The sequence below is a fragment of the Prenolepis imparis genome, unplaced genomic scaffold, assembly GCF_030444845.1.
Source record: "Prenolepis imparis isolate NDT839.2.m4 unplaced genomic scaffold, iyPreImpa1.0 SCAF_2, whole genome shotgun sequence".
Taxonomy (NCBI): Eukaryota; Metazoa; Arthropoda; class Insecta; order Hymenoptera; family Formicidae; genus Prenolepis; species Prenolepis imparis.
This window is the reverse complement of record NW_028141160.1, coordinates 8,775,503-8,793,681: the sequence shown is the minus strand read 5'-3', so window position 1 is coordinate 8,793,681 and position 18,179 is coordinate 8,775,503. Positions and strand designations below refer to the sequence as shown.

The 18,179-nt window shown below is 34.3% G+C and overlaps 1 protein-coding gene across 1 annotated transcript in view; it reads left to right on the top strand.

The window, feature by feature from the left end:
- The window catches only part of LOC145948496 (protein Wnt-4), a 43,811-nt gene that overhangs the window by 19,713 nt on the left and 5,919 nt on the right, over positions 1-18,179 (top strand). The window contains exons 2-4 of the mRNA XM_083058185.1: positions 12,279-12,459; positions 15,879-16,002; positions 16,148-16,305. Of these exons, the coding sequence (XP_082914311.1) occupies positions 12,279-12,459; positions 15,879-16,002; positions 16,148-16,305 (463 nt within the window). The remainder of the gene's footprint in view (positions 1-12,278; positions 12,460-15,878; positions 16,003-16,147; positions 16,306-18,179) is intronic.

Genomic DNA, 18,179 nt, shown 5'->3' with positions numbered 1-18,179 from the left:
ATTGGCCAGATTCTCGGATCAGGGAGACAATGGCTTAATAAGCGGAAAATCCATACGTATAAGGAAGGGGCGAAAGCGCGGTACGGGCGGGCGAGGAAAGGGTCGGTTTAGAGGGTAAACATTGGAGTAATTGGGAGAAAGCATAAAGAATTTTCTGCTAAATTGAGCCGCTTCCGTTGAGATGGAATTTCTCCCGGTGGCTCCTGCCTCCCCGACGCGACGACGTAGCCGCAATGAAAGTTTTCCAATAAGAAACGAAAGAGCTAATCAGACTTTCTCATGCTGTACCAGCTCGGGGAGGCTCAATGGCCCGTGTACCTATGTTTACGTCTTTTAGCCGAAGCTCTTTTTCTTTCATTCAGTGCGCAAGCCGAATCTCTTATTCTCTCTATTTTTTAGCTTCAGATTCTCTAGTTCGATCTCTGCGCGGTCTTTTTGTTGCCATCTTTTTATTAACATACTTCTGTTAGCATGAACATATATATATTGAAAATGCGCCGATTTCAATCATTCGCTTGTGATTTGCTTATAATCGATAGGAAAAATGTCTATATAAAACGCTGTTTTTTAAATTTTAGAAATATAAATCTTCATCGTATAGCAATCAATATTTTCTCGTTACAACTGTCATATATCGCGCAATATAAAAAAAGATGAATAAATAAAAGATAAAAATTGCGAGATATATCGTGACAGAGAGAGAGAGAGAAAAAGAAATGTAGAAAATGTTCCGACTAACAAGCTATTGCAAAATATTCATTAGACAAAAATCGATTGCGAATTTGTCGTGAGAGTTTAAGACATCCGGTGGATCTGAAATTTTTTAAATAACACACTTTGCTCTTGTGCGCGATGTTAGTATGATCTAATATTGATGACACTTTAAATGTACGATAAATTTCACGATGCTGTTATTTCGAACGCTATTTGCAGAATCATTCAATCATGAAGTTCTGTCCGCTTTAAGATTCTTTGAAGCTTAAGTCGACACAGATGTATGTGATTTACGATAATTATATTATTTTATTTTAAGTTTACATTTTATATTCGAGTTATATCCCGGGGATTTATCGAGCGCGGCTGTATGCGCAAAAGTTATTTTCCCATTTGTCGACGATTATTCTCAGCATACTTGCATCGCTTTGATCCCTCCCGGCAAGCAAACAAAAAACTGCACATCGAAGATATGGCATGGCAGGTTTCGTGCTCGCAAACGCGTTGAAATTACCGTCAGTTATCTTTAAACAACCCGAATAATTTCGACCTAATGATGTGGAATATTCGCAAATGGATCTTTTTATCGCACACTCTCCGTCAATATATACACAAATTTTTTCACGAAAATCTAGATTCTGGAAATATTATAAGCATTATAATATCTATGAATTGTGAAATTTTTTGTTATATCTATTTTATATTATTTATAAATTATCTATTTTGTAAACTAAAAAAATATTTATAATTAAAATATTTATTAATGTTCAATATTTTCAAAATTCAGACGATTAAAGTACTCGAATGTGATGTCGACGTTTTTTCGCTCATAATTTCCCACGCGAGAAAGACAACGCCCGGTTCTAGTCCACCTTATATATGTATGCGGTCCGTGTAAATCCCCACAAGCCAATAATGGGTCCGTACTAACGAAATGGTTTCGAAGATTTGAGGAACGCGGCGAAAGACCACGGCCGCGGCACACAAAGAGCGCCGCCACTTGCCGAGTCTTACCTGCGAGATAATTGTCTTCTTAGCGAAGGTATATACATACGTATATACCGCGAGAGCAAAGAGAACGGAGAGGAGGTATGAATGGTACTTTCACATAAGGCGACACATACGGGACAGAATAAATACTGTGTCGGCGGCTGTATACGTTGTGTCTCACATCGGAGTCATATATACATGGCGGTCGAGAGTGCCAAAGCCATCCACTTCAGTCAATCTTTCACCTCTCATTTAACAGAGCGATTGCTTTCAATGAGAGTATTTTATTTGTGCAAAAAAAAAAAAAAAAAAAAAAACTGCGGGAAAAAAGCGCATGTACATACAATAGTTTGAGTTTTTTTTATATCAATATCATATTTGAGTGGATAATAAATTATGAGGCGTGATGTTATTGAGACTTATTCATAAGATGTATATACAATAGCCCATGATTTTAATGAAACGTTCTTTCATCTCTCAATTTATATATTCTGTTTCTTAATTTACGATATGAAATAGGTATGTGAATACTTTTCAAAAGTTCAATAAATTAACTCAATTATACCGCACATATGTTTGATTTTTCGTAATAGAAATACCAGGTTTAAATTTAAAGAAGGTTTCGAAGTGTGCGATCACTAAACTAATATTATCGTACATCGCATTTCACAAATAAATGGCCGTTTAAATATAGTTTGTTTAAATACCAATTATATAAAACAAATTTTATTCATTTTTTAAGAAATAAAAAATAAAATTATAGAACTTCCAAACAATTTGTTTTAAATATAAACTTGTTCGAAATGTGATATAGGAATTTTCATGATTTATAACAATTTATCGAAAGAGAGAGAATCATACATTTTGAATGAAATACTGATATACATATAATTATTAAATATATTTATAAATATTTTATTATAAACTATTTTAAGTAATTCAAAATACGAATATATTTTATACTCTAGCTCTTATTACATAATGAATAAAATGAATCACTACAGAAATGAGCAAACAATTAATTTTACAAATAAATAATAAATTAATTGCTCAAAATTCTAAATTACTCATTTTATAGTTGTTTGATGCCTTCTCGGGTCTCTTCTTTCTATTCTCTATCTGCTGTTCATTTCGTTAAAACGGTTAATTACGAATACACGCGCATTAATCACAAGAATACGAGATCATATGGATATTAGATACATTACATTTACAACGTTAATCGCACACTATACGGAAAAATACGAAAATTACATACTTTGAAAGATGACACACTGTAAAAAGTCTCGTGTCATTCGAGTCTCGCCGCGCAAATGATAACAAGGTGACTGTTTGTAAATAATAGCACGATACAACGCGGCAAAGAAAAAGCTCACATATCATTCGCATAATAAAATTCGGTCTTACTATGTGAAACTTCTCAGTGCGTATTATTAGTGCGTATTATTTCGTATTTTTTGAAATATATAATTTTTGCATTCTTCCGTGCGTATATGATGTGCGATTAATGTCGTAGATGTAATGTAAAGTGAAATATGATCATCGTATTTCATGTGATTAGTCGTATGCAATCATAATTAACTGTGCTTTCGCGAGTGAATGACGTGTGAGTACCATGAAGAAGTAGCAAAGGATAACAAGAGAAAGAGATCTCAAAGAAGTAGACTCCGTGACAGCAACAATGAGATGAGCAATTTGTCATTTATAATTGTTAATTTATTATTTCTTACTTGTAAAAATTAAGAGTTTTCTTATCTTTACGATAATGACTCACTTATATTATTGTGTAGTACGACTCATAAAACTCATAAAATAATTTTAAAAAATAATCTAAAAAGGGTGTTTCATTGCTACTTGAATAAATTGTGTAATTATTTAGTAACTTTACTTTTCAATATACAAAGAAAAAATTTCATCAAAATTTAAATTAGACATTCTGTTACCATATACATATATATCAATACATCATATGATATTGTACATACATACAACATATACAACATTGAATATTAAATATTAATTTTCAATTTTCAAAACATGTAACATGATTTCAAATATAATGTTTTTAAATTGCAATAACTAATTTATTAGCGTTTCTTTTCTCTAATGCAGTAGTATCGAATCTTTTTCCTCGCTGTCTCCTCTCTTTATCATTATTTCTTTCTCATTTCATTCTATCTGTATTTCTTCTTTCTCTCTCGTCTCGGTTTTTTTTCACCGTCTTTTTCGTAGTGAGTGGGTGGTGAGCGACAATTAGCATACTCGTGTGATCAAAGCGGTAGGACGCGCGCGACACGAATTAACGATCACCAACAAGACGACGATTCTTTCCTTACCATCGCACGCGATGAATCGCGCGCTCTCGCTGATGCTTCGTCGACACCCACACTTGTACTCGATAATTCGCGCGTGGATGCGCGAATATCGGATCTGTGACCGCTTCTGACGCAACCCGGGGAATCGACGTGCCGACGTCGTCGCGTGTGTCAGAAATAGCTAGTGTACGCACGAGATGAGCGGCAAAATCATACGGGCGGAAACGCTCCCGCTGTTCACGATCATCGCAGGCAAACACGCAAAATCAAAATTTTCGAGAGAAAAAATCAAGACTTAAGAGAGAGAGAAAAGGAGAGAGACAGCAACTATTTGGATTACTATTATGGAAAAAATTCCTATGAACAGATGTATGTGTATAAACATATAATTGAGATGTAAAAACTTAATGTTATATTTATTAAGTATAATCAAATATAATTGATATTAGTATGATTGATATTAATGTATAATTAATGACGAATAAAAACTGGTAAAGAATAATAGTTATAGCATAAAAAACTTGAATATATAATAAATAATTATATATAAATAAATAATTATGTGTGCATTGAGAGAATTTTCTCTTGCAATTTATCCTGAAAATCATGGTAATCGTGGGACAATATATATGATATGGATAGAATTTTGTGAGAATTTCTCTGATTAATATTTATCACAATAAAATATAAAACATGTTTGATTAATTTTACTAAACTGCAAAATTAATCAAACATTTTATATTTTATTGTAATAGATATTATTTTTATTGTGATAAATATTAATCAGAGAAATTCTCATAAAATTCTTTCCATACTATATTGTCCCACGATCACCATGATTTTCAGGGTAAATTCTAAGAGAAAATTCTCTCTGTGTCTATATGAGATAAAGAATGACGGATTAACGTAAATAGTTGAATAATTAATTAATGAATGTTAATTAATTATTATTAATGAAGACATACGATAAATAGTTCATTAAAGTAATGCTCAAAGTAAATACTTATAGAGATGTGCAGAAACTACTCGACTATTTTCAGACATAGCTAGAGAGAGGTACGCAGAAGTGAGATATTTATGGAGAATTGCTGACATTTTATTCCTCTTTGCTTTGAAAATGAAGGCCTCTATGTAAAGCGCTTTAGAGAATGCCTTAATTTATTTTCAGTCGCTTGCAGTGTCTGTCATACGGACACTGCAGATCAGCGTGGCGCCTCATCATCACGCGTGTTGGTACTCTGATCTTTCAGCGTTAATTACTCGCTTACAGCGCTCGTTACACCGTATTCCTCTTGACATTTTTTTTCTTTTGAAGTTAGCGCAAACTTCGCAAAGTCATTATTCTTTCTTAGAAGAAAAGTCATATTTAACAAGAGCTAATCTTTCATAAATTACAAAAAAAAAATGCACAAAGAGGAAAAAAAGAATCTAAAATTATCTTTTTTATTATTTTTATATATTTTTCGAATTATATACGAATATCTCTCTTTGGATGTGCAAAACAATACTATTACTATCTAGAAATGACAAATATTTCGATCATTTTTCAATAGATTAATTGTTGAAAATAATTTGCCTCTTTATGCCGAGATTTTCTTTTCATTAATGAATTTAAAGTTCAACGATTAATCATATATCAACTTGTCACTTAACATATTTATTTTTGTCGTAATTAGAAAATGCACGTGTATCTCACTTCTCCTCCGCTCCCTTCTCCCCTCCAATTCCACGAGCATCCTAAAATGCAAATCGCACGGTACGGCGCAATATGCTAATGCAACTATCGTGGTATCCGACAACATTTGTCTAACCGAGCGTTAAGATCCTGCTAGGGCTCTCGCCGGCTCCTTGTTTCACGCGTGAACGACCCTTAACCCGGCGCAACGAAAGCCTGAACCAACACGGGGGAGGGCTGTTTTCGCACTATGGCTATGAAGATATCCGTATTGAGTCGGAGAATATAAGCCAGATTGATGTATCGCGTACGAGAGAGATTTATCGAAACGATATTTATCGGTGACGACGTCTGACGCGGATTTTTCAGTAGACGGTGATATAAAACGTATACTTTAGTGTTTCAGTATTTTATTTATAATACTAGATATAGATATTCGCGCTTCTCGTTTTCCTATACTTTGATTTCCGTGTACAAATTTTGCGAAATGTCTTCAAACTTCGATGCATATATAATCATATCAAATCATTAATATAAACAAAATATAAAACTTCAGAGATATTTTTCTATATGTTATATTTATAAGAGATTGCGAGAATATCGATTAGAATTAGATCAGTGTATCAGAATTAATTCCAAGGACTAATCCGTTAAAAGCTCAAATCTGTGATAAAGTACATCTGAAAAAATATGCGTCTCATATTTTAAGCTTCTCTACATGTCCGAAGCTCATCGTGAGCAGGGACCGTTGCCAACGTTTCCTTGTCACGAACTTCGAGGCAGTTTGCCTGGCGGAAGCAATCTCTTACTGACACACTGCACGCTCGCACATTTGTTTACGCGATTCAAGACGCGAGAGGAAGGTGGATAAATAACGAGCACTTTTGCAGGATGAATGTTTCGCGTTGCTGTACATCTTGCGCTGATTGATCCGAGAGGATTAGCGTGTCAGCTGATCGAGTGATCGTTCTATCATACGAGCCATCGCGAGAAAGAATTGAAACTTTTTAAAATTGATAATAAGCAAATATTGAATAACCGAATAATATATACAACTAAAATAAATAAAAAAAAAATGATACATAATCGGAAAATTTTGCGTTTTAATTAATTGAATTAAAATAAAATTTATTTAATTTATTTAAAGCTATTTTATTTGAACATAGTTAAAATTTCTGCAAAAAACAATGTCTAAATTATATTTTAATTTAAATTTGTGTGAAGGAATTGAGTCAATTCTAAAATATCTGCAATTTCGTTCAATCGTACATTTCTTCAAAGAAAGAATATTACGCAGAGAGAATTTTCTTAGAATTTACCCTGAAAATCATGGTAATCGTAACAATATGGAATGGAAAGATTTTTATGAGAATTTCTCTGATTAATATTTATCACAATAAAAATAATAATATCCATCACAATAAAATATAAAATATGTTTGATTAATTTTACTATGCAGTTTAGTAAAATTAATCAAACATGTTTTATATTTTATTGTGATAGATATTATTATTTTTATTATGATAAAAATATTAATCAGAGAAATTTTCATAAAATTTTTTCTATACCTACCATATTGTCCCACGATTACCATGATTTTCAGGATAAATTCTAAGAGAAAATTCTCTCAGTGTAAAAATACACATATCCAAATACGAATTCATTATAAAATATGTTATATAAAAAAATTCTTTGTAGGCACACACCACTACAACATTCCTATCTTAACCGCTCTAATTAGCGCTCCCTTAGCTAATATACGCCCGAGGGAACGATAGGTTTCCTTCCGTTATCCCCTGTGCCCCCTCACATTAGCTGTACCGCAGTCTACGGAGGTCAAGTCAATCCGTTGACGCGGTCGAAAAATTACCGCGGGCAAATATCCTCGAGCGAATATATACACGTATGCCGCCTGTTCCCCCTCGCTCGTTGCCGTTACGCAGCGAGGGTGAGATCGAGGAGTGCGTATACGCACGAGGGACTCTCCTTTCGGTAATCGATACTAATTAGAATGAGGCAAAGTTTCGGATCGTGTACTGGCGCTCGCTTCAATGGTTCGCGCTCGCGTTCACCCTGACGCATATCCTCCCTCCATTCTCGTCGTTCTTCCGAGGGTGAGAGAGAGGGGCGGAAGGGGGTTAATACCGACGAGACGTACCTACGACGTATTGTAGGCTTTCGTAGGATTTATCCGGCCATTATATCGGCGGCTGTGAGTGAGTGTTCTCGACATAAATGGGCCCTATCACTGTCACACGAACAAAGCATGGCCCCGACGTGGTTATGACGGCAACGCGATACCGCGCTTTCGAATAATAATATAATAATCGCAGTTGTTTCGCCGTTGTTGAACCGCGGGATCGCCTCCTTTCCTCCTTCCGTCTCTAAGCTCTCTTTCCATTTCGAACGGAGATGAATAGGAGAGGAGAAAACCGCTCGCTCTCCTTCGCGGATACATATCCTGGCGAACCTGAATATGGATTTCATTTCTTTCATATCGGCGCTTTGTGCAATTATTTTGCCTCTGCCCTTTTATCATTCCTGCCACCCCCCATCTTTCAATACGCGCTTGTTTTCTTTACGATGTACGCGCATTTATCCCTTTTCACCCGGAATACATAATTTTTTTGTGTATATTTTATGATGCAAATATTGATTTTTAAAAACAAGTTTTCTGATGAGAGAAACATGTGATAAAAAAACTATTCGACACACGTATTTTCAAGAATAACAGTCTCATTAATTTTGCAATAAAATATAACTTCAAAACTATAAAAGAATTTTTTTAAAGCTTGTAAGCATTTTGAAGATTTATAGCTAAAAATTTTCGATACGAAATTTATTAGAATAAAAAAGAAAATTTGATACAAATAAAGGATGAAATTGTAAATGTACTTTCTTGCCGAACGTATTATAAAAGATATCTGTAAAATGATTGCTAAATCAAAGAAAATCCCATTTTTTCAATCAGTGAGCCAATTCTTTAGGGACAAAAGATTATAAGAAGCAGAAAGTGATGGTCTTCCCATTGTTCGTTCCCCGTTTGTTACGTCCTTGACCGCTTTAACCGATCGGCCGATATCGATTTTGTGAGTGCTCACCGCAAAACTATATCGGTTGTCCGAACAATTAGTCGCTTCCGCTTAGGTGCTGTCGATTACTATCTCCAGCATTATTTCAAAGTAGGAATTTCTTCTTTTAAAGTCGCGACAAATAGAAGATAGCCTAAAGTCTTTAAAGCAAAACAACGCAGTTAAAAAGTTAAAAAGTAACGACGATAATATATCACACACAAGCAACGCTTACGTTATATTATATCTAACTAAGGTACGTTATATCTAACCAAGGCGTTTTAGAGACGCGTTATCTATAGCATTTCTAAAAAAAGAATTTTTATTTTTAGATTTACTTGTATCTCCTCTTTTAGATGTCAGATATATTCGAGACAATATAGAAATATTGAGCATTTGGCATTTAACCGAGAAGAGAACAAGAGTATCATTGAGTATCACAGATACTGAGCGTTTCGCAAGCATTATGCGAAATAGTGCTTCTACTTATCTTGACGGCAATATCGAACGAGACTTCTATCGGGGAAAGCAATCGACTGTTTGACGAGAGACTTATCCTTATCGTAAACACCGTTTCTCGCGATGCAGCCACAGAAACGCCCGCGTTCATGTTACTTGCGGCTCGTCGTGGAGATCGAACGCGCCTGTTAGGAATGTTTCGATCTCTCGCGGTTAATCCCGGTTACGAGGAGCACCATGACATCTCCGAGTACACAAGATAACACACCAAAACGAAAAAGGAGTGGGGTGGGATCTCGCCGTTGAGTATCCGTAAAACGCGCTCTCGGAAGGGTCGTAAACCGTATCCAAACAAACCTGAAATAGCTGGTCGACTCCGAGAGAGTCGGAGTCTTGACGAGTCTCGCTGACTGCTGATGCCGGCATCAGCCGGCACCGCGTCTGTATTCTCGGCCGCAAATAAATAATAAACGTTACACGCATCGTCGCTAGCCCCTAGACGAAAGCTGCGCCCTGGACGAACTATCATCGACTCCTTTACGACTGACGGGTGCTTTAGAAAACGGCCAGCGGATGAGAACGAAAGTATCCGGTTCGTGGATAAAGTGGTTACATGTTTCGTGATCTTTTCTAAACGCTCATCTCTCTCTATCGAAAATATAATTTGAAACTTATGATTGCTCTATTTTTTTCTACACAGAGAGAATTTTCTCTTAGAATTTACCCTGAAAATCATGGTGGCACAATATGGAAAGAATTTTATGAGAATTTCTCTGATTAATATTTATTACAATAAAAAATAATATCTGTCACAATAAAATATAAAATAAGAAAATATATTTTTTATTTAAAACGTAAAAATATAAAATGTTTTGATTAATTTTACTATGCAGTAGTAAAATTAATCAAACATGTTTTATATTTTATTGTGATAGATATTATTTTTATTGTGATAAATATTAATCAGAAAAATTTCCATAAAATTCTTTCCATACCATATTGTTCCATGCGATTACCATGATTTTCAGGGTATAAATTTTAAAAGAAAATTCTCTCAGTGTATAAGATGTCATTTTAAATAGTTTAGTATTTTATATCTTTTAATATTTAATATCTGATTCTTTGAACACTTCAAAAATTATATGTTTTTTATTTTAATTATTATTATTATAAAAAATTATTATAAAATTATTATTATAAAAAGTATTCAATAATAAAGAAACCTGATATCTTTTTGAATCAGTTTTCTGTAGAGATATTCGATTAGAGATATGTTTTTTATATCATAATGTCTTTAAGAATTAAAAAAAGATTCGCTGTATAAGATTGTACACTATTACATTTCCAGTTGTTGCGGGTATCTCGGTAACGTTAATTATCATTTCAAATAGCGAATGCGTTTTAGCCACTTTTCGAACGAACCCCTCGCTCTCTTATACCGATACACCATGACCACCGTCTGCTTCCCGTTGGTATCCTAAGGGCAGCTGGGAGCGCTTCCGAGCCCTAAAACCACACCCTCGATTCTCATTAAGATTTACCGTGTAAACGAGCGTTGTCCGTGTCTGTACGGTGCTACTAATCGTGAACCCCTCGAGCCGAAAGAATTGAAAACAGTGTGGAGCCGTTCGAGGCTTTTAGAAGAACGAGATCGCCGGGCATTTAAGGGCATCAAAGTAAGGAAGTCGAGGCAGTTGTCTAGTCAATTTACATTTAATGAAATTAGGTACCGACACAATTATCAGTAAATTAATTTGAGCTCGGGTTAACAATTACAGCTACACATTGAAAATTAAACGAATCGACTAATTGTTAAATTATATAGAGTCAATACGTAGTTAACATTCTATCAAAATAAAATTATGTTGAAATTATTAAAGATTCTACGATCTTATTATATCTTTTCGTTTTGTGTCGAAGTCTAATTTGCAGAAAGCTCTATATTTTCAGAGGCTTTATAAATAAACAAAATTACTTGATATTAAAAAACGACTTTAACAATCAATTTTAACTATATTAGAGAATCTATCATATTAAATTGCAAGATATTATTTGCGACATTTCAATAATTAAAATAATATAATTCAAAGATAAATATCCTTCTCTCTTATTTTATTGAATTTGTAAAAAATAATTATTTATATTTAAATATTCCGAAATCAGGAAAATGCATAAATCGGTATGAGTATCCCTCGATTAATCAAGGAAATAAAACGGGGCTTTAAGAGCAGATTAGAGTAAGACTAGGTTTAGAGAGTTTAGTTGAACAGCCTAACTCGTTTACTTGGCTTTCCTTCTGACTTGGTTCACGACGAAGCTACGGCTCTCTCCTCCTCCCCGTATCCTGTGTTCCTTTTCTTTCTGTTCGCATTTCACCCCCCATATATATCAGCCTCTCGGGGCCTTTTCTCCTCTCTATAATTTTCACCCGAATACCTGCTCTAATTATAGGTGGTTCGTCACGGCGGAGAGTGAGTATCTTTTCGTGGTGTCGGTAGCTCGCGCGCGTGGTTCTCCATTCCGCCGTGTATATATCGTTGTAAGATATTTTATCGTATCCCCCGTAAGATGATCCACGGCACGTCGGCCACCGAGTTCTCTCGATAACGGACGGCGCCGACTTACCTTGGATCCGGACAATTGGCTTTAGCATCCAAATCAGAGTCGGTGATTAAAAGCGTTCGCGACAAAAGACGGTTGTCGTCGCGCGTAAATTATTCAGCGAATAATAATTGATCAAATATGACTGTCGATTTCTCATTGTTTTTCGATCAATAATTATATAATCATGACTAATTGTTAATTATATAAAGATAATTAATTAAAAATCTAATAGTATATCGTGTCTTTGTGTTAGACGAAATATCATTATATCATTGGAAAGAAATAAGAAGCATAGATTTAATGCGCCGTCCATTCGCGATGACCTATTATTTAACGGCGCACCTAGACCGTGTGCGATGAAGCGAAAATTAATTAAATTAATCACTCATTATATATATAGCAGCTGCGTCATTACGTTATTTAAAGGCGCGTGTGTTCTGGTTTTTATAGGTACTTGGGGCTGGAACCGAGGCTGACATCCGGCTCGATTCAAGGGAGCGGCGTCGATCCGCAGACGCAGATCGCCGGCGCGGGTGTGATCGGTCCAGCGAGTGCCGAAAAGAACTGTAAGAACGCGCACCTGACCGCCAAGCAGCAGGCAATATGCTCCCGCTCGCCACCCGTCCTGCAGGTATTTACCTCGTCGCGGGCCGAAGGGTCTCGCAGTTTTTTTTTCTCTTTCTTTCTCTCTCTCTCTCTCTCTCTCTCTCTCTCTCTCTCTTTCTCGGATTAATGCCCGGGGAAGCACGCGGCTAATTCGATTCGCAGGACCTACGACAGCGTGCCGAACGAATGTTTCACCGGTCTATCGTTTGTTCGAAATTTTTCGAATCGCTTCTGAGAAAGCTCTTTCGGTAGATAGGTTTCACTTCTGGGTAATGAATGAATTAATGTGTCATGATTAGCGGGCATTAGTAGGCATTTCTAAGAGAAATCATGGGAAAATTATAGGTTTTGTGCCGCTGTGTAGCGATAATTTCCTTTCTAATAATTTATTAAGCTTGAATTTGACCTCCGCGTGTGTAAATTACCGAGCGGCTACTAGGGAATATTAATGCTAATTTCAATTTATGTTTCTTGCCATTGTTATAAATAAATTAAAAGAGTGGTAAAAATCCTAATAAATAAAATACCTAAAAAATAACCTAATAAAATCCTATAAATAAAATACCTAACCGCCATTACACCGCTATAGAAATATTGTAAAATAAACACTTTCTCACTCACCGATGCGTGCAATAGTGGAGTTGTGGTACACAGCACATTGATCTGAAAACAAAATATTCAAATTATGTATATATACATGTCTGTATGTGTACAGGATGTTTTGAAAGTCTGGAAACGATCGAATATCAATGCAGTATAGAAACAAATGTTTTATTTTTTGCATACCTCGTTGCCTCGCTGTCGCCCGATGCCTCCCCGGGTCTCCTCTTCCTCTTTTGGTCCATGGTAGCACTCACGACACTCGCGAAAACACGAATAATTACGATCGCCCGATATACTTTACACGGCACTCCCGACACGCGGAACTTTACACGGCACTCCCGACGCGACGCGTGAATCGCACGCGTATTTCGCGTATTGCACTTGCAATAAGAAAAAACGATGCGAAAACTAAAATCGCGCGAAGCAACAATTCGTTCGGCACTTGAAAATCTCGAAGTCAAACTCGCTCGCAGCTTATCAGTAATGCTTACCTGTAATAATAAATAAAATACATTTTTATAACATATTATTATTTTAAAATTTTAACAACATATTACTATATTTTAATATTTTTTGACAGATATCAGCTGATTAAAGCGTTAATTAAATTTTAAAATACTAATATGATAAAAAATTTAAATAGTAATATGTTTTTAATTTAAATAATATGTTATAATACTTTAAAATATTAATATTTTTGACAGTTATCAGCTGATTTTTGTCAAAAAATATTAATCGCGGATAAGGTATTATAACATATTATTTATAACATATTACTATTTTAATATTTTTATTAACATGTTATTATTTTAAAATTTAATTAACAAATTAACGCTTTAGTAATATTTTTTTTAATCAGCTGATTAAAGCGTTAATTTAGTAATTAAATTTTTTAAATAATATGTTATAATAATATGTTTTAAATAATATGTTATAATACTTTAAATACGATTCATATTTTTGACAGTTATCAGCTGATTTCTGTCGAAAAATATTAAACGAGAATAAGGTATAACATTATTTACAACATATTACTATTTCAATGTTTTATCATATTATTATTTTAAAATTTAATTAACGCTTTAATCAGTTGATGTCTGAAAAAATATTAATCGTGTTTAAACAAACTTTATATTATTTTTTTTAAACTTTATATAATTCTTTTTAATATAATATCTTTTTAATATAAAATCGCACATAGCGGACGCTTGTGCTGTTTTAGTTTTAAAAAAGACATCGTGACATGCGTAAAGATAAAAAAAATCTATTTGTTATTTTAGATAATTTATTAAGATTGAATCTTGACTATAACACACGATTATTTAGAACATCGTTATTGTTCTTCTCTTTCAATATTGTTCTTCTGTTTCTTTTGCAATTTTCCATCTTCTTGATTTTATTGTTAAAAATATTTATATATTTTACAACAGAATATTTGTTTAAATAAAATTTGACAAGATGTTAAATTTTACACGATGCTAAGAAGTATCTTATTTTTCCATTGGCTAAACTTTCCTATCAAATAATTAGGCAACAATTGTATGTTTCCAAACATTTTTCTATCTACTCAATAATAAGTTTTGTAAATCTATTTGTGATTCTGCACGTAGAGGAATGTAGAAAGTACCGCTCTCGCGATGGGATACATATTATATGCGGCATTCGAGAACACAAAGAATTACCGCTATATTCATGACACAGTAGGATCGGTAGGCACAAACTTCTTAAACGACCAATTTGTTTTCCGATCGGCATAATGCAGCTTAGTTTCGGCACCGATCGTGACAAAACCAGTGAGCCGAACGTTGTGTGGTTCACGCGGCTCCGAAATCGCATTTACCTTTCCTTAATGCACAAAACTTGTCGAAGGGATGAGCAGAGGAGAACGAAGAGAAGAGGGGAAGCGGTCGTCTAGAAATCTATCTAGGTGTACCTAGGTAAACCTGAAGAAACTCGAGGCACGATATATCTCTTTGAACACTGCCGACAGCGTGGTCCCGCTTTTCCGAGTGTGGCTTTGCCGACGAAAGGGTCGAGAGAGAGCATGAATATTCATATGTCAATCCGGCTATCGAAGTTTAATTTTTTAACGAGCAACCAAACCCATTAAGAGATGGCTAAACGCTTTCCAGCGATGTTCCTACGGAATGTCTATCGATATCGACAGTTATTGCTAGATATACTGGCCGCGATTTATACGGACATTAAAGCGCGTCGTGTCGGCGCGTGTTTTTGCATGTTCTTTAACTTGTCTAAAACTTTAAACCGAGAAAGGTGTATATTAATTTTATGATATACAGTTAATTAGTAGATAGTAATTTTCAGTAGTAATATGCTTTTAAATTGCTAATTACACTCGTGAGATAAAGTATTGGCCGATAAAAATTATGAAGATTCAGCGGATATTTCTTTAATAAAAATCTTAATAAATTTTCAAATTCTTATTGTTAGTAATATATTTTCATGTATCTCGATATTTTCTCAATTTTGATTTTTAATTTTTTTTTTTTATCGTGTGCTATTTTTTTACGTACACAGAATTATTATTGCCGATCAATATTCTAATATAGAATTAGAAATATATAATAAATAAATTAATAATTAAATTTTAATGTAAAATTAAGACAAGTTGTTTAAAACTTGCCTTATTCGATACGCGAGAAAACTTCTTTTTTTAATATATCACGGAAAAAGAAAATTAATTAATTTTAAGTGATCTCTACATTACATCTGAAATTTAATTATCATGCCTCAAATTTAGCTATGGTAGCTAATATTTTTTTCTCGTGTCGAAAGCGGCATTTCTTTTGATATTCTTAGCTTCCACCGTTTTACTTGCAGGCAGTCAGCGCGGGCGCTAGGCTCGCCATAGAGGAGTGTCAGCACCAGTTTAGATCAGCGAGATGGAACTGTTCCGTCAGCCCGGAAAATCCCGAGAACGTGTTTGGCGGCGTCACGTTAGTCAGTAAGTACTCACGGTTCGATGCTTGACGAACCGCGTGTCGAATGTATCGCTTCTTAGAGTTATTTGCGCACTTGTAACATCAAGTGCCTCCACGAGTGGTTGACTTATATAGCGTGCAACACAAAAAAATGCGTACGTTTCACAGATAGTCGAGAGGCCGCGTTTATATATGCCATATCAGCAGCCGGGGTCGCTTACAGCGTCACGAGAGCTTGTTCCAGAGGCGAGCTCACCGATTGCTCCTGCGACAATCGAGTGAGATCACGACGTCCGAACAATTGGCAATGGGGAGGATGCAGCGAGGTGAGAGAATGCTATATATTTATTTCATTTACACTGAGAGAATTTTCTTAGAATTTACCCTGAAAATCATGGTAATCGTGGGATAATATGGTATGGAAAGAATTTTATGAGAATTTTTCTGATTAATATTTATCACAATAAAAATAATAATATCTATCACAATAAAATATAAAATCACAATAAAATATAAAACATGTTTGATTAATTTTACTAAACTGTATGGTAAAATTAATCTAACATATATTTTATTGTGATAGATATTATTATTTTTATTGTGATAAATATTAATCAGAGAAATTCTTTCCATACCATATTGTCCCACGATTACCATGATTTTCAGGGTAAATTTTAACAAGAAAATTCTGTATACATATATATGTGTCTATCCATATTCTTGTCGTCTAATCATTGATGCATTTTTTCCGCATTATATATATAATAATAATTTATTAATTTTTATATCGTATATTTTATATTGTATTAGAGATCTAATTATCTATTATCTATTTCCAATTAATTTTTTTCTAGGTATGTATATATTTTATATTTACATTATTTATCTTACTTCTCAAAATTGAATCCTTCTTTTGTATAAAAGATTTCGACAAATAATTTAATATTAAATATTAATCCCGTTTTTATACAATATTTCGATACGATTAATATTGTACATGTATTTTGTCTCAAGATTGCGTTACAAATGATTGTGACGCGTGCATCAATAATTCTCCGACATTCTCCCTCTCTTTCCCTGTCGTCTTTCACCGGCGTTTCTTACGACGCGAATTTTAATACTATACTAGCTTGAAGACAAAGCTCGGGCACAGTAAACGGATGCATTTCATACGAACGGCTGACCCCTTGTAGACATTGCCGGCTTATAAGGGGATTAAGGGAGCTAAGCTTGTTAAGTTGCAACAACCCACACCGCTTCTTTTTCCCTACAATCCGGGCACGTAACTTATTTGAACGTGAGGACGAGTTCGCGTATTCATGTAAACGTGCGACACGTGCAGAGATAATTACTTGAATACGTATGTACTGTCACATAATCAGGGTATACGCGAATGTAAATATATCTTCAAATCGCATCGTATATAATGTATTTTAAATTTGAATATAACAATGATTCGTAATCATCATCTTAATTACAAATTAATCGTACTGTTCGCATAAAGAATGTTAGAAGCATCATTGGCAAACTTGATTAGCATAAATTTGTATATAAACTATGTGCGATAATTAACGCTTTTTTCTATCTTTTACATTTCATGATGCGAAAAGAAAATAATTAAAATAATTTTTCTTATTATTATATTTCGCGTTTTAATTTTCTCTCTCTCTCTCTCTCTCTCTCTCTCTCTCTCTCTCTCTCTCTCTCTCTCGCTCTCCCTATTCTTTAATATTTATTTTATCAAGGAAGCACCGCGTGACAAGAAGATTGCGTTAAAAAATTTCTTATCTAATCACGAAAGCTAACTATAAGAAAACAAAAAAATTGTAGGGAAATCGGATATATTTTAACGAGGGTAAGTTCGTGTGAACAAATACGGGTAACAGATCCTTAGAAATATAATGATGATTACTCTCGCCATATCTCATTGTCAGAGCAGTATGCTCAGGATGAGGGTTTGGAAATTTTTATAATTATATCCAGCGACCTCTCTGTTAGCTCGAGGATAATTGAAAAATTTTTTATAATCGATCGTTGGTAACATCGTCGCGATGATTATGCATCGGTTCAAATTTAGTCCAATAAATTTATTGTTAGTCAGTTAGTTTAAATCATCGTATAATACGAGATATAAATTTAACATTTACATTATATTAATTTAGAATAATCGTGTGAAATATATTATTCGATATAGAGGCGT